Source organism: Oryctolagus cuniculus, chromosome 8 (assembly GCF_964237555.1).
Source record: "Oryctolagus cuniculus chromosome 8, mOryCun1.1, whole genome shotgun sequence".
Classification (NCBI taxonomy): domain Eukaryota; kingdom Metazoa; phylum Chordata; class Mammalia; order Lagomorpha; family Leporidae; genus Oryctolagus; species Oryctolagus cuniculus.
In genome coordinates this window covers 55,558,339-55,585,345 of record NC_091439.1, presented here as the reverse complement: position 1 = coordinate 55,585,345, position 27,007 = coordinate 55,558,339, and the positions used below count along the sequence as shown (strand labels likewise).

Below are 27,007 nucleotides of genomic sequence, written 5' to 3'. Positions count from 1 at the left end.
GCTGTCAAAGGGATTTTCTTTTCAACAACAAAGTGAAAGCTCCCTTTCTTCAATTTCTGACATATTAGTTAAATTTTCCATTTCATGGGGCATTAATACTCTGTTCAGAGCAAGAATTACAGCAACTTGTCTTTTTCATGGTAAAAGAAGCTTCTATCACTGCAATATTAATAAAACCAAACCATCAGCATAACCAGGACAGAAAAAGATGATCAGGAACTGAGAGCATATTAAACACACATCCATAATGACTGCTAGGGGTCACCAACGACAGATACACTCTTAGGATTTCTTAGAGCCAGTCACCATGCATGCTATTGTTTGGATCCAAATCATCCTCCAGAAAAAACATTTTACATAAACAAATGCCATCTACTCAATAAATTCATTTACAGTATTTGATTTTTTTTTTTTTTTTTGACAGGCAGAGTGGACAGTGAGAGAGAGAGACAGAGAGAAAGGTCTTCCTTTGCCGTTGGTTCACCCTCCAATGGCCGCCACGGCTGGCGCGCTGCGGCTGGCGCACTGCACTGATCCGAAGGCTGGAGCCAGGTGCTTTTCCTGGTCTCCCATGCAGGTGCAGGGCCCAAGGACTTGGGCCATCCTCCACTGCACTCCCAGACCATAGCAGAGAGCTGGCCTGGAAGAGGGGCAACCGGGACAGAATCTGGCGCCCCAACCGGGACTAGAACTCGGTGTGATGGCGCCACAGGCAGAGGATTAGCCTAGTGAGCTGCGGCGCCGGCCAATTTACAGTATTTGATTTTCACACTAACTCTATTGCTATCTTGTTACAAAGATGTCAAAATTAAGGAGAAACATCATAAAATAGGTGGTTGGCTTTTGTCCTCAGATGTATTTAGCAATTCCTGAATTTTTTTAACTTTTATTTAATGAATATAAATTTCCAAAGTACAGAATATGGATTACAATGGCTTCCCCCCAATAATGTCCCTCCCACCCGCAACCCTCCCCTTTTCGGAAAGAACAGAAACTTTATTTTTCAAATTTTGTAAGTGACTTGAAAACATTATAAATTACACATTAGTTTCTTTACATGACTGTTGAAAGAAGAATAGGAAGATTGCCCAGGTAAGTAATACTGTAAGATTTTCATAGAAATCACCAGCATTATATTACAAAGTCTGTGACAAATGGTATGCCTCCTTTCCTTTCCAGGGCTTGTTTCTGTGAGAGACACTGAAACACATGATGATTCATGAATGGTTTCTTCTTTATATAGGTTAATTCAACAACTATTTTAGGAGAGGTATAATGTTTTTATCAACAACCTCAAGATCAAGTGCTAGAAAATTCAACAAAAAGAATGGCTGAACTGTACATGTTTGTTAATCAAAAAACCTTTTAGGAGTTTGAATGTGATTATCTTAATTGTTAATCATGCTCAAATAACTTCTTGGCATAATTTCACAATAAATATGTGTTTGCAGATGACATGCGTGCATGTACACACACACACACACACACACATTCACAAACACAGGGGAACCAGTAACTCCACTAAAAGACTACTGGAACTCATAAGAGAGCTTGGTAAAGTTGCAGGATATAAAATCAATGCATAAAAAGTAATAGACTTTGTGTACCCAGACAATGCCAAGCCTGACAAAGAACTTGTAAGATCAGTCCCATTCACAATAGCTACAAAAATGTCAACACCTTGAAATAAATTGAACCAAGAAGGTGAAAGATCTCTACAATGAAAATTACTGAGCATTAAAGAAAGAAATAGAAAACAGAGAAAAATGGAAAAATCTTCCATGTTCATGGATCAGAAGACTTATCATCATAATGTCCATATGACAGAAAGAAATTTACAGATTCAATGTGATCCAATGAAAATACCAAAGGCATTCTCCTCAGAACTAGAGAATATGATGCTAAAATTCATATAGAAAAACAAGAGAGTCCAACAAGCTCAAACAATACTAAACAACAAAAACAAAACTGGGAGCATCACAATACTAGATTTAAAAGCATACTACAGGGGCCAGCACTGTGGTGCAGTGGGTTAACGCCCTGGCCTGAAGTGCCGGAATCCCATATGGATGCCGGTTCAAGACCCAGCTGCTGCACTTCCAATCCAGCTCTCTGCTATGGCCTGGAAAAGCAGCAGAAGATGGCTCAAGTCCTTGGGCCCCTGCACCCACATAGGAGACCTGGAAGAAGCTACTGGCTCCTGGCTTTGGATCGGCACAGCGCCGGCCGTTGTGGCCAACTGGGGAGTGAACCATCGGATGGAAGATCTCTCTTTCTCTGCCTCTCTTCTCTCTGTGAAACTCTGACTTTCAAATAAATAAATAAACCTTTTTTTAAAAAAGCATACTACAAGGCATTGATAATCAAAACAGCCTGGATCTGACACTAAAATAAATACATAGATCAATGAAACAGAGTAGAATCTTCATAAACCAATTCAACATGTACAACCAACTAATCTTTGGATAAATGAGCTAAAATCAATACCTAGAGAATGGTCAGTATCTTCAACAAATGGTGCTCGAAAGTTGGATATACATGTGCAGAAGTATGAGATAAGAACCCTACCTATTTACCTATATACCCTATACAAAAGTCAACTCAAAATGGATCAAGAATCTAAATCTATGACATGATACCATCAAATTGCTAGAGAACATTGGAGAACCTCTGGAAGACACTGGCATAGACAAACACCTCTTGAAAAAGACCCTGGAAGCAAGGAGATCAAAGCAAAAATACACAAATAATCAAAGTAAGAAGCTTCTACAAAGGAAACACTCAACAAAGTGAAGAAGCAACTGACAGAATGGAATAAAACATTGGCAAACTATACAACAGATAAAGGATTAAGATCCAGAATCTATAAAGAGCTCAAGAAACTCAGCAACAACAAAACAAGCAACCCAGCTACAAAATGCTCAAAGGACTTGAACAGGCATTTTTCAGAATAGGACATTCACGTGGCCAAGAGACACATGAAAAATCCTCAGGATCACTAGCTACCAGAGACATGCAAACAAAACCACCATGAGGTTTTACCTTACCTTAATTAAATTGGCTTTCATGCAGAAATCAACAAACAATAAATGTTGGTGAGGATGTACGAAAAAGGTACCCTAATACACATCTGTGGAAATGTAGATTAATACAGCCGTTATGGAACACAGTATGAAGATTCCTCAAAAACAGGAAAATAGACCTATCATGTGACCCAGCCATCCTACACCTGGGAATTTACCAAGGAAAATGAAATCAGTGCATGAAAGAATTATCTGTACCCCCATGTTTATTGTGGCTCAATTGCACAATAGCTAGGATATAAAATCAAGCCAACTGTCCATCAACCAATGACTGGATAAAGAAAATGTGCTATATACATACTATGGAATACTATTCAACCACAAAAAAGAACGACATTCTGTCTTTTACAATAAAATGGATGCATCGGAAAACCATCAAATTTAGTTAAATAAGCCAGTCCCCAAAAGACAAATATCATACGCTTTCCTTGATCTGTGGTACCAAATAGAGTACAAAAATTTAATGTATATGAGTAAAATTCACATTTTGAGATGTGATTATTGTTTAAAGCCCTTGTCTGTAAATAATAATCTATTCCTCTACTATTTAGAACAGTGTTGTTGTTCTTTCTTACTATTGGTAAAATTTTTACTTAGTGGAGGGTTAAGCATATATTTTTAAAGTAAACTGAAAGTATGTTATTATAAAACTTAAAGAATAAGAAAGGAAGGAGGAGGGAGAGTGGTATACTTGGACACAGACATGACAGATTTTGGAAGATTTAAAAATAGAGGCTACCTATGAGACAAGAAATGGAAAAGGGGAATACAAACCAGTATATGGGCATCAATCAAATGTTTGGAGAGATGAAATCCGACTCCATTTTCATTTCATTATAAAAAAGAAAAAAAAGGACTATTCCAAGACAGTTGTGTTATCCACATGGAAAAGCAGAGAATAAAACTTCAGTTTCTTCTCCAACTACAACTTAAATTGCTGTATGAAGATAGGTTGTCAGGCACCCGGGGTAGAGTACACACTTGGCAATTCCTTTTATAAATGAGTGTTGACTACATGAGTTTGTTTTCTCCCTTGTAAAGATATTTAAGCTTAAGAACAAACAATGCATAGTCTGGAAATTAATAGTTACCATTGTGAAGCAATACATTTCATTTTTTATTTTGCTGGACACTTACCGATGAGCGGGTAAGAGGTCTTTCTCTGGTTTGAATAGACCCACATTTGGTAGTCTACTTCTGAGCCCTTAGAGACAAAAAGAACTAAGCATCACAAGTCTTTGTCAGGGCATACTTCAAGGATGTATTTGTTTTTTTTTTTTTTAGAAAACTTTAATAAATATAAATTTTGAAAGCATTTTCCCCCCATAACCACCCTCCCACTTGCAAACCATCCCATCTCCTACTCCCTCTCCCAACCAACTCTTCATTAAGATTCATATTTTTAATTCTCTTTGTATACAGACGATCAACTTAGTATACACTAAGTAAAGATTTCAACACTTTGTACCCACACAGACACACAAAGCATAAAGTACTGTTTGAAGATAAGTCTTACCATTAATTCACATAGTACAACACATTAAAGACAGAGATCCTACATGGGCAGCAAGTGCACAGTGACTCCTATTATTGATTTAACAATTGACACTCTTATTTATGACGTCAGTAATCACCCAAGGCTCTTGTCATGAGCTGCCAAGGCTATGGAAGCCTCTTGAGTTCACAAACTCCGACCTTATTAGACAAGGCCATAGTCAAAGTGGAAGTTCTCTCCTCCCTTCAGAGAAAGGTGCCTCCTTCTTTGATGGCCTGTTCTTTCCACTGGGATCTCACTCACAGAGATCTTCCATTTAGGTCATTTTTTTTGCCACAGTGTCTTGGCTTTCCATGCCTGAGAAACTCTCATGGGCTTTTTAGCCAGATCAAGGATGTATTTCTTTATCATTTCTACATTTCCAAAGAAGAAAATAATTGGGACCAGTGCCAATGCTATTCGAGTTAACAGGACTGACTGAAATAACTTCGGTCCCTCTCTGAGCCTCCAAGACTACACCCCAGATTCATGCCATATGACTTTTGACAAGGATCACAATGCTATTATCCCAAATGACCTAAGGAATAAGGAATCATATTTATGCCACTTCACTAGTAAAGGTAAGTCTAATCCTGATCATTCTACTCTCAGTTATCTCCAGTCTCTTTGAAGAATGCTGTTTTACTGGATTTAGCTGGCTTTCCATCATCTACACAAGAGACCTGGATTAAGTTCTCAGCTCCAGGCATCAGTTCTACTGCTGCTGTAGGCACTTGTCGAGTGAAACCATAGACAAACTCTTCTGTGTGTCTATGTCTCTCAAATAAAAGAAGTTTTTAAAAAAGACATGTATGTGGTGTGCACACACATTCCCCAAATAGCAAGCTTTCATTCAACTCTTACCTTGCTCTTTAATAATTTATTAGAGGCACCAGATATATCATTCCCTGAATCAGCATCTAAGGCATACGGCTTTTATGCAGGTGTTCTTCATGTCAAAATTTATAAGGAGTGAGGTTTTAGCATGGTGGTTTTAAGAAGCCTGAGTGAGACTCACGTTACAATAGCTGGGTTCCAATCCAAGTTCTAGGTCCTGATTCCAGCTCCCTGCTAATGTGCATTCTGGGAAGCAGCTATGAATTCTCAAGTAACTGGGTTCCTGCCACGTGGGATACCTGAATTGTACTCCTGGATCCAGACCATAGCTTCAGACCACCCTTAGGCGCTGGGCATCTAGAGATTGAACCAACAGAGGGGAGCACCCTCTCTATGTATTTCTGTGTCTTCCTCTCTGTGTGTCTCTCTGTCTTTGCCTGCCTCTCTTGCTATCTCTGTCCTCTCCGACCCTCAAAAATTAAAAAGAAAATATTCAACTAGACATGTCTATTAGGTTTGTGTACACTGAGATGATATGTGTGGGACTGGAGAAACCAGAATATACAGAAATAGCAACCCAACAGACAAGGTTATAACCTTCGTATTAGTATTAGGAAGCATGTAAGATATTTCTGTGTGTGTGTGTGTGTGTGTGTGTATATATACATATATATATATACAAAAATAAAATACATGACAATAGCAATCTGAAATTATACTCCAATTTCATTAAATTATGGCTTTCAGTTCACATGAAATTTAAAATCAGAACAGAAGAGCAATACCCATACACAGACAAATACATCTCCGATGTTTTCCATTCCCACATGTGCACATGGTTCTGGGGACAAAATATATTGCTGCCTACAATTGGTATCTTTGCCCGGAACTGTATTTTACAAATATACACTGTAAGCATGTGTGCATTTATCTGGATCAAGGGGAAAATATATTCATCTCAAAAACCAAAGTTGTTATTTAACTAAAAGTATCTTTCAGATTACTTACACTTAATCCTAGCACTGGTAGTGCCATATGGATAACGTCATTCACTGTGTCTAAATTGGTAACTGTTATAATCCCAGACTGTAAAAGGGAAAAGAAGAAAAAACTGCTGATATAGGAGAATGTTAAAGTATATGATTACATAATTATGAAACTCTTGGTTTCAGGGTAAAGTTTGAGTAATGACAAAGCAAAATACATATGAAGCACCAAACCTTAATGATAACTGATTTTTATTACTTTACGTAACACAAAGCCAGAAGAAAGAATTTCAATTAATTAACATATTTCTAATAGAGGACTTATGGTACTAAAAATATAACTGCTTAGGCCCAAAGAGAAAGAACCTCAATTCAGAAAGAGCCCAACACCCAAAGACTCTTTCCATCATGCAGGGAATAGTTCAACAAGGAGTTAGTCTCTCTCCTTCTCTTGATGAGTTGTGTTTTTATGTTTAGGTTGATTTCTTTGCATACCTCGTCAAATGAGAGTAAGAACTGGCTCTCACAGGCATTCTTGCTCCATAAACCACTATGTAGGCTATACCTTCTCCTAGTCAGATCACCCTTTTTAGATTTTCATCGTCAAAATGTATTGAGACCATGAACCCAGAATTCAAGGCTGAAAATTCTAGACATTTGAGTTCTTTTTTGAGATACCCATAGAATTTTAAAACTGTACATGAACACTTTTACAGTTTTTTAAGGAAAAAAAAAAAACTCTTTTGAAGGCTTACTCATCTTTTTCCAATTTATCTGGCTTGTAACATAATGGATTTTCATGGTAAATGGAAATCATTAAAATTAAAATAAGCAGTACAAGGATATGGGCCTTCTTTTCTGATCCTGTTCTCTCTATGAACACAATAGATGGAGCTGCTTATAAGCATGTAACTTAAATAAACTATTCAATAATTAGAAAATACGGAAATGAGTTTCATTTCTTTTCCATATGAGATGTTACTCGATATATAACAGCCCAGGGAAATGTGACCAGATCTCTAAGAGTTTCATATGAAAATTATGAAACAAAAGCAGCTATGTGCTCCAAGACATTAAAACAAATGTGCTGAAAATGAAAAAAACAAAAAAAGTAGAGGCTGTCCCAGCACAAAAACAGAAGATATTTCAAAATGGGAACTTTAGCTGTGAAAAATATCTGAAAGAACAATGCAGTGGGTGGACTAAAAAGCACAAGTGAGATGGCAAATGGAAGACAATGAATTTGAAAATACATCAATTGGAAACAGCCAGTCTGAAGAAGGAAGAAAGGTATGATTGAAAAAATTAGAGCTTACTGCTCTAGTACAGGAGAAGATAGTTTTTAAAAAGTGGAGAGAGTGTAGTCTCAGGGAAGAGTTGGGGAGAAAATGCCAGAGGAAACGCTACCAAAATTAGAGGGACATGGTGGACCTTCCGTGGATGGCATGGATGCCCACAACTTGGAACTCCAATAGCTGAGAGCCTGCCCAGCAGCCGAGAGCCTATGCACTGGCACTGGAAAGTGAGGTGAGACCAGAAAGTAGTAGTAGTAGTCCAAGGCACTGGTGATTAAGCTGCAAAGAGAAAACTTGGCTTGGAGCCCCAACAGGGAAAGTGTACCTTCCAAGCTAGAAGAGGAAAAAAAAAAAGTATAGACACAATTTCTCTCTCCCCAATCACTTTACAATGCCATTCTGTAACAAGCCAATAGAGCAGGTGCCATTTGGGACATATGTAACAGCTGTGCCAGCTTGTGTCCATGCCCAGCAACTAGTTGAGTGGAGACCCCTGACTGGTGGGAAGAACTAACAATGGGATAGGAGCCCGTGACTGTGTGAGGCTTCTCTACTGGGACTGTGAAAAAAACTGAGGGTGTGAGGCAGGATCCACGGTGAGGCTGGGACTTTGGGCACTCACACTGGGAGACTCCACATGCTCAGGGCTTCCTAGTTACCTGGAGAGAGACATCGCTGGGGAATCTGAACTTACACTGAGGACTGCACAGATCCTTTGTGTGCTCCTTGGGACAGAGTAGATGAATATTATACCCACTGGGGCTAGTGCTCAGGCACTGGTCTCCATTAAGGAGAGGAGCTCAGCTGAGCAGAAAAAATTTCCCTTCTGATAAAAAAGAGAGAGAGAGAAGATTTACTGTGCCAGACCTGGGTGTATCACCTCAGACATGCCCTTAACCCTGGAGAACTGAACAGAGCTCCCTGACCACACCCACTACAAGCCAGATATTCACTGAAAGTAGACATTCCACTTATCTACAGAGCCACAGTACAAAGATAAAATCCACTAGACCAAAAAAAAAAAAAAAAAAAAAAAAGAAGAAGAGGAAGAAACCAACGAGTATCTCCACACATGCCAAACAACAAACCCACCAGTTCAAGAAACAAGAATAAGGAACACAGCATGACACCCTGAAAAGAGTAAAACCCTTCAATACTAGATTGTGAATACATTGAGGCAGAAGACATGTAAGAAATGAAGTTTAAAAGTTGATCATAAGGCCGGCGCCGCGGCTCACTAGGCTAATCCTCCGCCTAGCGGCGCCAGCACACTGGGTTCTAGTCCCGGTCGGGGCGCCGGATTCTGTCCCAGTTGCCCCTCTTCCAGGCCAGCTCTCTGCTGTGGCCAGGGAGTGCAGTGGAGGATGGCCCAAGTGCTTGGGCCCTGTACCCCATGGGAGACCAGGATAAGCACCTGGCTCCTGCCTTCGGATCAGCACGGTGCGCCGGCCGCAGCGCGCTGGCTGCGGCGGCCATTGGAGGGTGAACCAACGGCAAAGGAAGACCTTTCTCTCTGTCTCTCTCTCTCACTATCCACTCTGCCTGTCAAAAAAAAAAAAAAAAAAAAAGAAATAATAATGGAAAACTTCCCTAGTTTGGAGAAAGAAAGGGACATCTAAGTACAGGAAGCACACGAAACTCCTAATAGACATAACCAGAAAATATCCTCATCATGCCACATTGTAATCAAACTCACCACAGTAAAACAGAAAGAGAAGATTCTAAAATGTGCATGTGAGAAATGCCACAGTACTTTTAGAGGATCTCCAGTTAGACTCACAGCAGACTTCTCATCAGAAACCCTACAAGCGAGGAGAGAATGGCCAGATATACTCCAATGCTTAAAAGAAAAAAAATGTCATCCAACAATATTATACCTGCAAAGATCTCATTTATGAACGAAGGTGAAATAAAGACCTTCCATAACAAACAGAAATTCAAAGAATTTATCACCACCCATCCAGCCGTACAAAAGATGCTTAAGGATGTGTTGCACACAGAAACATGGTCATCACTACAAAAGAAGGTAAAGGAAGAAAATCCCTCAGTAAAAGTTCAAAGGAAATTCAACGTAAAAAACAGGAATATTTTTGGGAAAATGGCAGGGCAAAGTAGTTACTTATTAACAGTCATCTTGAATGTAAATGCCTTCAAATCCCCTGTTAATAGACACAGACTGGCTGAATGGATTAACAAACAAAACCCATCTATTTGCTGCCTACAAGAAGGAAAAAATGTTTGCAGGCACTGTGAAATTTCCCCAAATTTGACAAAAATAAAAAGTTACAAATTAGCAGCTGGTGCTGTGGCATAGTGGGTAAGGTCGCTGCCTGTATGCCCGCATCCCACATGGGTGCCAGTTCAAGTCCCGGCTGCTCCACTTCCCATCCAGCTCTCTGCTGTGGCCTGGGAAAGCAGCAGAAGATGGCCCAAGTCCTTGGGCCCCTGCACCAGCTTGGGAGACCCGGAGGAAGCTCCTGGCTCCTGGCTTTGGATCGGAAGCCGTTGCAGCCATCTGGGGAGTGAACCAGTAGATGGAAGACCTCTCTCTGCGCCTCTCCTTCTCCCTCTGTGTAACTCTTTCAAGTAAATAAATAAATCTTTTTTAAAAAGTTACAAATTAAAGGAACTCAGAAAATATCAAACAAAATAGATTCAAAGAAAACCATGTTTTGGCACACTGTGGTCATATTACTGTAAGTCAGAGAAGGAACATAGATCCTGAAAGCAGGGACAGAAAAATAGGCAAATAAGACAGTCACCATGGATCACTCAAGCTATCAGAAAGCATCGTGATCAGAACACAGTGGAATATCTGCAAGGCGTAGAGAGAGAAATAGTAGCTAGGATATTCTTTCCAGGTTCAGCAAAACTACCTTTCAAGAGTGAAGCTGAGGGGCCGGCACTGTGGTGCAGTGGGTGAACGCCCTGGCCTGAAGTGCTGGCATTTCAAGACCTGGCTGCTCCGCTTCCAGTCCAGCTCTCTGCTGTGGCCTGGGAAAGCAGTGGGATGGCCCAAGTCCCTAGGCCCCTGCACCTGTGTGGGAGACCTGGAAAAAGCTCCTGGCTCCTGGCTTCAGATCCGTGCAGCTCTGGCCATTGCAGCCAACTGGGGAGTAAACCATCAGATGGAAGACCTCTCTCTCTCTCTCTCTCTCTCTGCATCTCCTCTCTCTGTGTAAGTCTGATTTTCAAATAAATAAATAAATCTTTAAAAAAAAAAAAGGTGAAGCTGAAATCTACACATTTTTGGATGAAAGCAAATTAGAAAATTGGTTGGCACCAAAACTTTACTACAGGAAATGGCAAGTTTCTGTAAGATAAAATCAAGATAAAATTAGAGAAAACTCAGATTTTCAAGTGTGAATGAATAGCATTAGGTATGGTTATTTTATGAAAACCATACATAAATGAATTTGATTTTGAAAAATTCCAGGATGAGCAACCATTTGCCACAACTAAAACCAAAGCAGGTTGAGACAAGGGTGCTCCTCCCTACAGGAGAACTCCATTCTCAACTTCTTCAAGTAATTCCTGTGGTTATGGAAAACAGCTCATAAAAGATGCCTGGCTCTGATTAGCTGCTGGGAAATGGCTGTGTTGGACTAGGCTTTTTCCACTGCGAATACCATGTTTTGTGATCTGAAGCTGCTGTAAACAAAAAAGTCAAATGGTGTATCACTGTTATCATGGTCACCGTTATGAAGATCTGGGCTAGGGTGTCATAATTTTAGAAATCAAATGTGATCCAACTGAAGCTATTCTTCCCTACAACATACAAAAATGAGGAAGACACACACCGATCTCTCCAAAGGTTCACCCCTTCAAGTTTAATTCAATCCTGACAGACTTTGGTATGGGACGTAACCAGCTCAATGCAACACCTAACTGAGAGAGTGGATTCTGTTCCACAAAGGGAGCATTAGTAGAGCAAACAGTCAATTGGAACATGAAATGAACAACAGGTGACAATATTATTTATACCAATGCTCAATTTCCAGGTGAGGACTGTATGGTGTTTATCTAAGACTATATCTTGATCTTGGGAATACACAGGTATTCGAAGATAAGGCATGCAGCATATGTAACTGCCTTCAGAAAGAAGCATAGCCAGACACATATCAAGAGAGAGACAGAGAAAACAAATTATGGAACAAAAATAGGACAAGATGTTATCAAATCAGCACATCTGGATGTGATATTCCTATCACTCTTTCACACATTTCAGGGTTTTAAAATTCCTTCCAAATAAATAAAAATATTTTAATATGAAATAAATACTGAAAAACTGGGAACAAACAAAACAACTGTTTGAAAGTAGTGACAAATGAAGAGAAATATTTAATTCCCAGAATACTGGCTTGGGAAAAACACTTTATGAAAACATGAAACTTTGTGGATATTTAACAGGAAATATTCTTTCTAAGCATAAGCATTGAGTTATCATGGATTCTCAATGCTTCATATAACCTAACATTTACTTTTTATGTACACAAAAAAATTGCATGTGTAGGTGAAGATATATTTCTCCATGTTCCCTTCTGAATACTCTCACTCTCCCATCTCTCTCTGTCACTCCAATCTCACTCTCTCCTCCCTCTTCTTCTCATCCCCTCCTCTCTCCTCTCCTCTGTTCCATTATATTGTTCCTCTTCCCATACTTCTTGATCTCTATCTGTTTCTCTACCTAAAACCTCTATCCCCATTGTCTCTACCTCTCTTTCAGTCAGGAACTGGAATTTAAAATGTTGAGTCCGAAACACACTTACATAAGGAATGTTGCTAACGGGATCTACTTCTATCTGCAGAAGTGTGGTCTGCTTTTGATCTTTCTCTTTCGACTCAGTTATACACCTAATCAAAATCATTAAGAAACAAAAATTAATGAATTAGCGAATGTTTCTCTATATATTTCTCATCATTTATATGTATATATATATACACACACACACGAAACTCTTGTTTGAGCTAGCGAATACATATACTGATACAGACACATACATATGTATTTCTGTGCACAGATATCTACAGCATACTTACAGGATATAAATATTTATATTTATCTATAAATAATTTTTATATTATTTATATTTAGATTTGTAGAACTTCTCAGCAAGGTCAAAAGATGAGGAGTGGCATTGCTATGGCATACGAGGTAACATCACCGCTTGTGGCACCAGCATCCCACATGGGCACCGGTTCCAGTCCCTGCTGCTCCTCTTCCAATCCAGCTCCTGGCTAGGACCTGGGAAAGCAGTAGAAGATGGCCCAAGGCCTGGGCCCCTGTAGCTCCACAGTAGACCAGGAAAATGCTCCTGGCTCCTAGCTTCAGATCAGCCCAGCTCCAGCCATTGCGGCCACTTGGGGAGTGAACCAGTGGATGGAAGAGCTTCCCCTCCACCTTTCCTTCTTTCTGTAACTCTACCTCTCAAACAGATAAATAAATAAATCTTTAAAAAGCCAAAACAAGAACAACAACAAAACCAGATGAGTAGGAAAATAATTCTGGGAAAGACGGCATGGCCTGGAAAATAACAGGGAGTGTCTTGATGTGTGGTTTGGGCAGCAGATCCACCCCTCAAAGTTTTCCTATGCGGACCACCTTCATGGCTTCAAGTGTAGGAAGCAACAGGTGCTTTCAGACTCACTCAGTAGAGCACTGAGTAGATCAGTACTAGCTACATTTACAGACATTTAATACATATTGGGAATATTGTTAGCTCTGTTCCATAGGCTGTACGGAGGGAAAGATGAAAGATATATCTTGAACTTATTCAACAGTGAATAGAACATTCATGTGAATGAGGGAACATGACTTACAGCACATGTAGAGGAACCAAGGATTGCAAGATCATCTAAGAGTATTTTTAAGTGGGAATCATGTAGGGGCACTGCTTGCAGAGATTTATGCCTCCTATCACAAACTAAAGATTCAAAATGTGTATGCTAGGGAAATACCTGTCCAGCAATCGTTCCCATTTTTTCATAAAGGTCCTGGAGCTGCAAGCAGAGAAGTCAGAGAAAATAGTAAGCTACATAAAAGACTAATTCCATCTGATTAAGACTACCATTGCAGATAAACACACCAGCAGGCAATTGTGGGTGACGGGGACTCAGGTGTAACAAGGGCTCTGGGTGGAGTCTGCTCTTGTACAGCAACGTTACAGTGATGGGAAAGAGTTCTTAAAGGGAAGGAGAAGCTGACCTGAAATGAAACTCTGGATTGCAACTATGGGATGCTAGCTCAGTGATCACAGGAGTCACTGAACTGACATGAGTCTCAGTATCCACCATTGAAAGTGGAGGTCATTAAACCTCAGAGTGCTCTTGTAGCTTGAAGTGCTATTCCAATGGAAAAAGCATTATGATCAGATTAGGTCATACTGAAGAGACTGGGCATGTGAATGGCATGCTCTGGGCTCACTTTAGGGGGGAAATCCATAGCACTGTACTTCACAGAGGCTGCAGAATTGTCAGATGTCAAATAAATACCTAGAAAATAATTTTAGTGCTATGATGTGCTGAAGGATGTCAAAGCACCTAGTGTTTGGTGACTAATGTTTTATATCCTTTCTGCTACATCATTAATGTATTTGAAATCCAAAGTGAAAAAGATCTGCAGTCTCAAACATACATGGGCTTATAATTTACTAGCATTCAAAACAGCTGGGGAGGGATTAACTACATGGAAAATAAAACTGACCATTTATATGACTGGGTCCTGTGCCGGCAGCATCTGTAATACCTTGCTCATGAATATTTTCATTATCCCAAGAGCAAACCCTGCTCTCTAGTAAGCAGCCACGCCCTATTCTCCACCACCCCCAGATCCCACACCACATCATAACTATCCATTCATCAGGTCATGAACATGTGATTTGTTGCTAACTTCTGGCTCTAATTATCAACACTGCTAGGAACATTTGTGCCCAAAAGTCAGAGTTAGGAACATAGAGTGTATATATGTTTACACTTTTCTTGGACCTATATTCCAGAGTGGAATTGCTCAGTCCTGTGGTCATCCTACATTGAACTCATGGAAGCAACAGGTTTTTCTGCAGGGGCTGCCACATTTCCTATTTCTACCAGCAAGAGCTCCTCCACGCTGCATTTCTATGCCTTCTCAGGACATGCTTCCACGCTTCCACAGCAAAGTGGACATTTCCTTGACTTTCCACCTTCATATGGACTTGAACACCACTGGTTACTTATGCAAATTTGCATAAGAGTGATAACAGCCAACAGCAAATGTACTCGGTGCTGGGCATTGTTGTAAATGTGTTGTATGTGTTTACACAGCTTCACAGCCAATATAGCCTATGTCCACCTCGTGCCCACGTTTCTCCCTTATTCAAAAAACTGTCTAGTGGAACTCCTCATCAAAGGCACCACATATGCCCAAATAGGCAGCTTCCTTTCACCTGCAAGATTAAGAAGACATTAAGCAATAGAATCTGAGAACCTAGGGAGAAAATTTGTCACGGCAAAGAAGACATGCAGACAGTGGTATAAGCATGTCTTTCTTCTCAGTAATATTTGCAAGCAGTTCCATCACAGAACTGAGTTAATTAATAGTTTGGATATATCTCCATTGTATCAACTTCAATATGACCTGACAGACCTGGAGGGAGTGAGGAGAGGAGGAGAGCAAAAAAGAGCACTAAGTGCCTGGGATGAACTGTCTATGTGAAAAACACACAGGCCATACGGTTTGTGCCTGTTCAGAGCAGCAGGCAGGGGTTGCAATGTACCTGTGGTACACAAAAACATAGACACATGATGTCTAGGAAATGGAGCCCTGTTTCCTTTCCTCATACCAGCCTCAAAATGGGCCTTGGAAAACTCACCCACATCCCATGAATCAAATCTTTGTTTCAGGTGGCCGTATCACTGAAGACACCAAATAGCAATTCTAGCAACCCAGGATATAATTTAATTTGTATAATCAAGTATTATTTCTTTAGGGCATTACTTTGGGAGAATAAAAGGACTTTTTCAAGCTGAATTGATCTACTCTACTAGTTGAAACACACAAAAGCCTAGACCTAGAGGCTAGAGGATATTGGAGAGGGGCCCCAGAGCCTTGCTCTCTCAAATCTAATTTTATTAATCCAAAATACCCACTCCCCAAGTAGCTCATGGAGCCCTTGGAAAACCATTGCTCCAGACCAAAGCAATCATTCCAACAGTTTCCATTATTTCATCCTCTCCACATATATTGGCACATCAAAACCTCTTGGGGAAAATATGTGTCATACAAGTGCCATGGCTGGAAGTCAAAGTGTGAGGCAGCAGATTATTACAGGATCAAATTAAAATGCTTACAATTCCCCCCCCCCCAAAAAAAAAGTTTGGAAGAAAATTTAGGTGCATTTTTCTATCTTTGTTAGAAAAGGCAATAAGGGTTATATCCTTCCATATCAAAGTAAAATTACAAGACTCAGCAGTGATACTTACAAGAACTTGGCCCTATAATTTGCCATGGGCCAGCCAATATTCAGGCACCTGGAGGCACTGGTATCACCTTCCTCAACAATGCATTTGGAAATCCATATTTCATTGACAGGGATTACATATTTGTAGTACATATTTTTGCTGTACCTAAAAAGATCATCAAGAAAGATGATTTTTTTCTTAAATGTAATGAGAGCACATCCTCTCCTGAGCAAACCCCGATTCTCCATGTTCCATAACCAAGAACAGCTCACATCCATCTATTCCCTCTCAGTGCACAGCACAGGCAAGAGTCAGGTGGACCTTGACAAAAGCATGTGCTCAGTGAAGGCTGGCCCACAAGGGGCCCACCCACACAAGATTAACGGCAGCCAGTGGCAACACATGGACTGGTCTCTTTCTGAATGCTGACTATGGACTTGAGGCCATACTCTATATTTTAAAGGTGTTACATTTTAAGAGAATCACTCATTCTCTGGTCATGCACATCTGATTGACTTCAACAGAGTGTCTGAGGGGTTGAACAAAGATTAAATCATGGATGAATTATTTATAAAATTTTCTTCTTCACAGAGATAGACTATACATACATAATCTTGGAATAACCTTAGTTTCAGATATTACAAATACATTTGAATCTTAATTCTTATACAAATTTTTCATCTTGAAAGCTGGGATGGTGAATGTCTGGTCCCTGGGCTGTACAAAGCCTGTGAAGTCATTGAGGCTGGCACTGCCAAGGCAACTAACTGCAAGCTGGATTCAAAATTCAACAAATCCATAGCAGGCTAAATTTTTAAGTTGATGATTTTCTCCAGCCCGTGAAAGATGCTATAAATATTCAAATTGATCCTGGCCGGGTGGCAGAGGGGACCCTCTCCACTCCTTCTCTAAAGACAGCTTATTTCAAATTCCCGCCCCCCCCCCTTTTTTTTTTGGACAGGCAGAGTTAGACAGTGAGAGAGTGAGAGAGAGAGAGAGAAAAGTCTTCCTTCCATTGGTTCACCCCCAAAATGGCCGCTATGGCCGGTGCGCTGCCAATACGAAGCCAGGAGCCAGGTGCTTCTTCCTGGTCTCCCATGCGGGTGCAGGGCCCAAGCACCCGGGACATCCTCTGGTGTCTATCTCCAACCGGCACACCAAATCTGCCTCCTGTACCTTTTGATTTCACTGTCCCTCCCAAGTTGGGGTCCTTGGTATCGGTGATCTGGGTTATCATCTCCAGGACATAGTCTCCCTCCTATATTGTTGCCAGCTCTCCAATCCATTATCTCCCAGCAGTCACAGTGATATACTACAATATTTACCTGATATGGTCATTTCCATAAGGAAACCCCTACAAAGGAATTCCTCAACCCCTTACTGGGATCTGTCAAGATCCTCTGTGACCAGAACCCTGAGCACTTATTCAGTCTCACCTCTGACCTGGTCAATTACAATGAGCTCCAGAAACATCAGCCTTGCTAAAGCCCTGCTCCCAAAGGGTCAAGCTGCATACAAAATGGCCTGCAGTCCCCTCAGCCAGGCAAATTGGGACACCCAGTCTATAGAACAGGTGGCTGGTTCTCACACCAGAGGAATGGTTTCAATGTTCTACCTCACATAGGCACCCTAGTGGGACTCTTCTCTGACACTCTCCACATGGCACTGTTTATTTCCTACTATCAGATGCATATTATTACAATCTTCAATTGTCTCTTTCTTAGTTTTATCATCTCTAGGCAAGTCTCAAGAAAGAAGAATCCTGGGACCAGCACTGTGGTATAGCATGTAGAGCCACTGCCTGCAGTGCCAGCATGCCATGTGGGTGCCAGTTCAAGTCCCGGCTGCTCAACATCCAATACAGCTCTCTGGTATGGCCTGGGAAAGCATTAGAAGATGGCCCAAGTCCTTGGGCGCCTGTACCCATGTGGAAGATCTGGAAGAAGCTCCTGGATCCTGGATCCTGGCTTCAAACTGGCACAGCTTCGATGTTTGCTGCCATCTGGAGAGTGAACCAGCGGATGGAAGACTTTCTCTGTCTCTGTCTCTCTCTCTCCCCCGCCCTTCTCTCTCTAACTCTTCCTTTAAAATAAATAAATAAATGTTCAGAAAGAGAGAGAGAGGAACCCTGTCTCTCCCATTCTTGATTCCACTGTCTACAGGGGCACAATACAGAATAAAACTTCCATGACTACTTGTTTAATAAGTGAAGAATGAAACCACCGGCAAAAACAAAGTAAAAACATGCTACTTGCTGAGAAAGAGTGCATGAAAATGAATTTTGTTAGAGACAATACATTTCACGATGATCAGGATAGCATGCAGCATATGTACCTACCGAATGTTCGAGATTTTCAGTACGTCCTTGAACAAAAAAGCCTCATGCTTTGTTTTCTTATTACCCGTTCTTAACTTTATCGGACCGTACACCAGTAGTCTTTGGACACGTCCCTTTGAAGCACTTGCATCCTTTGAAGCTCCAGCCTCTTGAAAATCATCGTCCCTGCTCAACAGCAAACACCAAAGAGTAGGTAGTCAATGGTCACAGACTAGTTTGATGCCAATCATTAGGAGTGACACATGATAAAACTGTCATCTCAATTCCGCAGACAAGGATCTCCAACTACAGATGCCAATGGGGTTTCAGGTTTTACAGGTCTCAAAGAGCAGGTGGCACTGAGAGAGTTGGACAGGGAACACATCCAAGGGAGAACCTAGGGCAAGTATCATTTTACAGGCGTGCAAAAGAAGACAGCCGCTCAGACCAAGAGGTGTCAGGTAAGTGGAGAACTGAGAGGATAACAAGAAGGGAGCCATCACTCCCATCAAACGCTATGGAAGGTAAGGCAGGTGGTTACTGAGGACTCATCATTGGACTTACTAACATGGAGGTCTTGGTAACCATGGACAACTGCTGGTGGAATGATGGAAGGGATGTTTTCCACAAAGTCTGTGGTACACAGAGGGTTCTAAAACAACCCATCCAAAAGCCTCACATCCTAATGATTGCAGCCTATGACTGTGCTATCTGCAAAAAGAAACTGTGAAGACAGAATGAATGTGATGAACCTTCAAACAGGGAGACGACATTCCCTAGTTTAGGAGGCCTAAACTAACCCCCAAGAGGTCCCCAAATCAGAGATTATCATCTACATTGACTCAGGACATGGTACAGAAGGGGAAGCCAGAGAGAGTTGAAGGGCAAGGGAGAATGAATCTATCATATGGGCAGGAGCTACACAGAAACATAAGACTAGATACAGTCAGCCCCCAGGTGACAGCTGGAGGAGGAAGGTACCTCAACTACAAGTAAGGGAATTCAGCCAATGTTCTGAAATAACTCAGAAGCAGATCCTAGCCCAGAGCAATCTCCCAACACGTGGACCAAGCTTAGAGGACCCTATGAAGTGGACCCAGAGAATCCCAAATAAACCTGTGCCCTACAGGTCTGTAACAAGGAATTCCTGTGGTTTTCAATCTCTCTGTTTCTGGTCATTGTTGTACCTCTATTATTTTAACAAAAAGAATGTTGCTTCCTGAGACTAGGTGCCATTGCCATAAGCATCTAAAAATTTGAATGCGGATTTGCAATCAGCAATAAGCGAAGGCTATAACATGTCTGAGGAGCATGAGAAAGAAAAAGCTGAAATTCTGTTGAATACACAGCTAGCAAAAATGTGCATACGAAAGATTCTGCTAGTGTGCACTTGGCAGTATTGAGGATCAAGAGTCTGTGAGAGCATTTCAGGCATGGAAAGCCAAGACACTGTGGCAAAAACATAGTCCACATGAATGATCTCTGTGAGACCCCAGTGGAAAAAAGTGGCAATCAAAAAAGAATGTACTTATCTCTAAAGGGAAGAGAGAACTTCCACTTTGCTTATGGCCTTGTCCATAGGGGAAAAAAACGCTATAATCCAAAAGTTGTCCTTTTGAAATTTGTATTTCTGAAATAAACGTTTTCTATTAAGAAAGGCTTCCATAGCCTAGACAGCTCATTTCAAGAGCCTCGGGTGGTCACTGACGTCATCCATGAGAGTGTTCATTGTTAAATTAACAGCAGAAGTCACTGTGCACTGACTCCCCATGCAGAACCTCTGTCCTCAATGAGTTGTATTGAGAGTTAACTGTAAAACCAGTTTTCAAACAGTCTGTGTATGTATATATGTGTGCGTGTGTGTATGTGTGAAAACTGTTGACATCTTTACTTAATATAGAGTTGGTCTTCTATGTACAAAGTTAACTGAAAATGAATCTTAATGGAGAATAGAACTGGGAAGGGGAGAGTGAGGGGGACGAGGCATGGGAGTGTGGTGGGAGGACTGATATAGTGAGAAGAATAACTATACTCCTAAAGTTGTACTTATGAAAATTTGTATCCCTTAATAGATAAATTTTAAGAATAAGAAAAGAAAGTACTGAAGATTATTGAAAATTTCAGAGTCTGACTGTTTCTAACTGGCTGTGTATGAAAGGGAACATATATCATAAAAGAGAACATGTAATCTGGAACAATAATATCAATCTACCTGGTTTTAGTGCAAGTTAAAGTAAAATATCAAAAGCATTCTTCAACTGTGAAGTTCTCCATACATATCTGCTGCTAATTCATTCTAAGTAAAAGCAACAGGCATGTATTCTGCCTTTTCAAAGGAAAATTAAAGCACATACCCCTGATATTCTAAAGCAGTTTACATCCCTAAAGAGAGTATTTCCATTCAACTACCACACTGCCCTCTGTAAAGAACACTAAGATGGACACCACAGCTGTCACTCACCAAGCTCTTAAAACATGGTTTCAGAAGAGGGAACACAAGGCAATTTTCAGCCTATCACATGTAAAACAAAATGACACAGCGATTGGTAAAGAAGTCATTGTAACGTGGTCCCCTGTTAGCATGATAATTTACATTAATAGGGATATACATTGATTCCCACTTAGTAAAATGCTTCCCATCTTATCTAAATTAGTGTTCAAACTGGGAGGTGAGGGGAGAGAAGTGCTAGACAACATGAAATAATACTGGAAACATCCACAAACATTTCTTAACATCAGACAGGCTTAGATATAACTGGTTGAGTTAGGACCATGTACCAACGGGGCTCTGTGGCCATAATAGGTAAAACCAGTTAGACTGAGCAGAACATAAAACTCTTTCATAAACAGGACAGCCTCTTTCGAGATCTTTCCAGAGAAAACTCTTTGCCATGAAGCCAAGGAAGTGTCTCCCCTGATAGTACAAAGCCTGCTCTTTTGAGCTCAGTAGCACTAAATCAAAGAACAAAAGTAGCTTCTCATGAAACCAGCACCAAAGTCAGGAATTACTTCCTCTGTTTTAGGGAAAACAGGACAGAACTCTTCCTGCGGCGACCAGTCTGCTTAAATGATCACAAGTAGTATAGGAAAAGGCTACCTTGCGCTGGGGACTGGCAGATGACTTCCAAAAGCTCTGACAGCATTACTCTCCATTCGTCACAACCCTTGACTCTGTCTATACTCCTCAACAGAGACTATGAACAAGTCCCTGAAGACTGTGGGTTCCACAGTAGTCAAGATCACCCATCATTGTGATGTCAAGGTTCTAAGGCTCATGCCATAACTGACAAACTCTTAAAGTGATATATTGGTTTTCTAGATTTTGGCACCATCATTCAATTCTTCAAAACTAAACTGAGATGATGGTTCATTTGCACGCAGTTGTAAGAAACACAGAGAGATTTTGGCAATCTTTCCTCCAGTTTGCCCAAGCGGCAATATATTTCAAAGCTATAGTGCAATATTATTCCTTTGCATATTTTAGTATAATTATATAATATTTTATACAAAAATAATATGTACAACATTAAAATAAATACATGATTCACCCATTTTCTGTTCGTGTAGCAAAACCCCTTAGGCTAGGTAATGTGTCAAAGAAAGAAGTTTACTAGTCTGACGGTTTTGGAGGTTGAAAGTCCAAGAGCACGGGACCCCATTGACTCAGCCTCTTTTCCTGGCTTATAGACAACCATCTTCATACTGTGTCCTTGCATGGCATAGAAAGAGAAAGAGGTAAGGGCTTCAACAGGAGAATTGGGTGGGTGGGGGAAGAACTCCGACCATAGCAGTCTATTTTCATTTCTGTCATTGAACAATGACCTTTCGGCCCTAAATACCAAATGAAGAGATAGTATCAATGTGATGCTGTGTCAATTATGAGATTATTTTAACGTATCACAAACACAAAATTCTTTTATTCAATTTTCCCCCTTAAGTGTTTAAATGGGTGATCTCTCACAACACACATAAGAGTGTTAATTGTGAAATTAACAACAGGAGTCACTGTGCATTAACTTCCCATGCAGGACCTCTGTCCTCAAATTGTTGGATTATGAGAGTTAATAGTAAAACTTGTTTGCAAAGATTTACTTTATTTTAATGTATTAAGTGGAGGATGTTATCTATGTCTCATAAGCTATAGTAATGTCTAAGTGCTCACAAAGGATGCACTATTCTTGGGTTCTTCAAAGCTGATTTTCTCAAATATATATACATACATACATAAATATAAATTAAACCTTAAAAAAAGTAAATGGGTGATGAACTATCTACACAGGAAAGAAGGTTTTGTAGCAACACTGGCAGGAGGGCTGCAACCAAACTATGTAGTTTTTGAACCCCCCTTCAGCATTCGCCATGTAAAGGGTGCTGGTAAAAGGAGTTATTCTAGAAGAGTCTCAGTGTCTCCACCTGCACAACAGAGGTGATAGTGCACCTCAAAGGACTGCCGCAACTATAAAATGGGATAACAGTATAGAAAATTTAGCAAGCTAACTCACATAATAATTCTTGCTTAATACCAAGGATGCTTAGAAAAGACAGGGAGACATTATTTTCCAAAATAGTGAACAGTATCATGGATGTTTGTCCATGGCCACAGAGAAAGGAGGGAGAATATGTCACGCAATGAAATCCATTTAGCAACTACAAAACATCAAGCTTCTTGCAAGGTAGTTTATATACAGCATCCCCTTGCTCAACATCAGCTTCTGGGGTAAAAATTATTAATTCCATTTGACAGGTGGAGAAACTGAAGCTCAGTGAAGTTGTGTGACTGGGGGCCAGATACCTAACAGTTGGTAAAGTGAGAACTGTCTAATTCCTAAATCACACAGTGTTTCCATAGCTAACAGTGCCCCCCACCCCCACGACAAGGGGAAAATATCCTTAGTATTATATACATATGTACGTATATATATTTCACAGAATCATCTTCTGGCATGTACCCAGGGCCTCAGTATCTTCTGCAGCTGGATTTGGTGAGCCCTCCACCCATTCATCCTTCACCCTCACAAGGCTGCTTCTGGACCCCTCAGCCTCTGTGGGCAGCTTGTTGATAACTCTCAGGCAGCCAGTTTGTATTAGTGCCCAGATATGCTTTTAGTTGACTGTTACCTTAGGCAGCCAGCCACACCTTGGCATCAGACAGGCTGGGAATAGCAATCAATACCAAGAAAAGGTTATAATCAATGACTCTCCAGATGTCTACTTGTGCTGGCAGTTTATGAGCCTTTGGGAGAACCTTACACTCCCCATATGTTCTGGTCTCCCTCCTGGATCCCTGTAATTATCCTTTCTCATGTTGGTCCTCTGAACACCCTCATCTTTGCCTCCACCAAGGGAAACATCCTCAGTAGCTGATATCAAGCACCTGCTCCAGTGTTCTTTGCTGCCCTCTGCTGGCAAGAATAGGAAGTCATATTTTACCTCTCAGGACCTTGGCACAAGGCAGGTACTTCATTGAGATGAGTGAATTCTGGAACACCAAATTGGAAGTGCTGTCACAAAACTAAGTCCATAAAATGAACAATATTTGCGAACATTTTTGAACAAATCAAAACCATTGTAAAATATCTAAGTGCACCCTGAAATGCTGCTTCTAGCTACATCTGTCATCTATCTTTTCATTCAAGGCAGAGTTCCAACACCACAGTGGAAAATCAGGCTCCCAATATTAATCATCATTCCCACAGTTTATAGAAAAGAGCAAAAGAAATCACAAAATGGAGGATAAAGTGATAAAGCATGTCCTACTCAGCCTTCCTAAAGAAAGGAATAATGTTGATGATAATATACACATTAAATCAGATCTCCTAGTTCCCATGTCTATTTCTCAAGTTGATTGAAACAGAGCAGAGGGGGATAGGATAATATGTTAAACACAAATTAAACACACAATTTGGCTACAAAAATGCATAAAGGAATGAGAGAAGAAAATCATGATGGAAGAAATTAGTGATGCTATGACTATAATACCCTGGGCTCATAAACTACTCAAGGCAACATCTCATGAAAAAGATTTTTTCAGAATACTGCCTATTGAAACAGTGCTGAGGGAGCAAGGTGTTAGTTACTCCATTCCTTATGTCTTCATAGAGTAGACTGGCAATAGGATACACAAATATTTTAACTGCCTGGTCTTCACTTCTCCAACTTGGAATGAGATGTACATAGCTTGTGTGCTGATGCAGGGGACCCTCTCCTGTCACCTCACCTCTGGGAGGCAAGGGCAGATGGTAAAATAATAGGGTCTTTGGAATTAGGACTGGAGATAGATTATGGATGTTTGACTTTTGGCAAACTACTTAATATTTCCGTATCTCAGTTCTTGTATCTGTAAAAAGAAGATAATGACTTTCAAACTGTTGTGATGAAGTGTGAGATAAAGAGTGGAATAGGATAATTCAATCCCTGATGCCTGCCTGAACCCACAAATAGCACTCCAGAAACCCTGGAAGTATTCTCTCAGTGTCTAGATAGGGTTTCTCTGTTGCTCTGCTTGATGGTTCCCCCCCTGGGGTTCGCTGGGTATCAGAAGAACTATTCTATCACAAAGAAATACACACCTACCTCTTGGCTTCCAGCAAGTATATCCATATGTAGACAGTTTTCAAGGGTGTTTGAGATAGTATTCTCGCATGGACTTAGATTAGGGGTTGTCCAGTTTATACTTGCAGGGTTTTGGGTACACAGATAATATTCCAAGACAACATAGATTCAGAATGGGTGTTTGGCTCAGCAGTTAAGATGCCAGCATCTTCTACCACAGTGCCAGTATCAAGTCCCAGATCAACTGCCCATTCCACCTTACTACATATACTCCTTCTAGGAGGCAGGATTGCTGGCTCAAGTGCCTGGATCCCTGCCACCAATGTGGGAGACCTGAGCTGAGTTCTTTAAACCTGGCATCAGCCTGATCTACCCCCTCACTACTCCAGGAACTTGAGCAAAGAACCAGCAAATGCAAGAACTCTACTTGTTACCCTCTCTGTCTTTCAAACACAGAACATGAATGACAATTGAAAAAAAAGATTTTGATCTGGTTAAGTCCCTTTGTGGAAATAAGTTGCATAGCAAAGGGCACAAACAAACATAGATGAAAATGTATTTCATACAAATAACTGAAAATACACCGTGTTTCTCTTATTTAAAAATAGATCCAATGATAGAGAACAAAAATAGGTAACATAGTAACGAAAGTTGACTTGGGTTATCAGAAGGTCAACTCATTTTCCTACCTAGATGTTTTATTATGATCTTATTGCTGGGTCACAAGGTTTTGGCCAGACTGGAACACAATTGTCAACACTCACAGATATAAGGTAGCTTTTCTATGTACACTTTAAAAATAGGCACCAGTAAATACTGCTGGCTTTCAATCATGCAGAATGGAAGGATCCCTACTGTTCCAATTTTACAAAATATAAATAAAAAATTTGAAAGAGAGAGGAGAGTATCCATTCTACAGTTATTCCAACATAAATGCTTATTATGGTGATAGTGAACAAAATTACTTGAAATACAATTTCACATATTTCACAGATTATTTACAAGTAATAGCAAACAGAATTCCTCAAGGACTCTCTGGATCTGATGCTCATTTGAATACTTTTCTGAGTAGATAGAAAATTCAGTTTCACACCAGTCACAGATCTTACCTGGTGGATTCTTTAAGCAAAGAAAGATTAAGATAAAGGCTTCTGTCTTCTGTTTCCTTCCATTCTTTAGTCAATCATCTAATAGTGGAATACCTGAGGAAAGTGTAAATAGAAATCACACAATCAGACATGGGTAAATTTTGAAAGCATGTGAAGGGAATCTTCTGTGTCCTGGATGCTCAATTGCTAAAAGGATGCAAAAGGTGAAAAAAAATGGTTCAGAAACACTTTATTGGATGTGCTTGTTGGGAAGCCACAGGATGAACTTCTTGGCTGCGGAATGAAGGAAGGGACCATGTAAATGTCAAACAACAGCACAACTGGGATACCCATCGAGCCCACAGTTCAGCTTCCTCAGTAATGCATGACATTAAATGAAATTACTCAAACAAAGAACTTAGAAACAACAAAGCATGTGTCTCTTTACTCAGTGTGTTAATATTCTTGAATTGTGAAATCCCCCATGTGAACTTCCTACTAGAAAAGCTGAATATCACAGTCTTAACGAGCTTGAAGAAATTCATCTTATTTAAACCTGACAGCATTAGTCACATCTTGTTGGGAATTTAGGAGTTACAGTGTAGCATTCTACCACCATTCTGTTCTTTCATACGCAAGACATGGGGAAAATATTTTATTTTATTTATTTATTTATTTATTTTGGACAGGCAGAGACAGTGAGAGAGAGAGACAGAAAGAAAGGTCTTCCTTTGCCGTTGGTTCACCCTCCAATGGCCGCCGCGGCCAGCGCGCTGCGGCCGGCGCACCGTGCTGATCCGAAGGCAGGAGCCAGGTGCTTATCCTGGTCTCCCATGGGGTACAGGGCCCAAGGACTTGGGTCATCCTCCACTGCACTCC

At 40.5% G+C, this 27,007-nt stretch overlaps 1 protein-coding gene across 6 annotated transcripts in view; it reads right to left on the bottom strand.

The window, feature by feature from the left end:
* LOC103350727 (rho GTPase-activating protein 20) overlaps positions 1-21,755 on the bottom strand; it is a 64,604-nt gene extending 42,849 nt beyond the window's left edge. For 2 of the 6 annotated variants that reach the window (XM_070047768.1, XM_070047769.1), the window contains exons 1-7: positions 21,586-21,755; positions 18,510-18,674; positions 16,193-16,336; positions 13,694-13,735; positions 12,505-12,589; positions 6,463-6,540; positions 4,221-4,287 (exon numbers count right to left, since the gene is read on the bottom strand). In XM_070047768.1, coding sequence (XP_069903869.1) covers positions 4,221-4,287; positions 6,463-6,540; positions 12,505-12,589; positions 13,694-13,735; positions 16,193-16,336; positions 18,510-18,674; positions 21,586-21,641 — 637 coding nt within the window. In that variant the 5' untranslated portion in view covers positions 21,642-21,755. The remainder of the gene's footprint in view (positions 1-4,220; positions 4,288-6,462; positions 6,541-12,504; positions 12,590-13,693; positions 13,736-16,192; positions 16,337-18,509; positions 18,675-21,585) is intronic. The other 4 variants (XM_070047765.1, XM_070047764.1, XM_070047767.1 and 1 more) reach the window with 2 other exon arrangements.
* Positions 21,756-27,007: the final 5,252 nt, after the last annotated feature.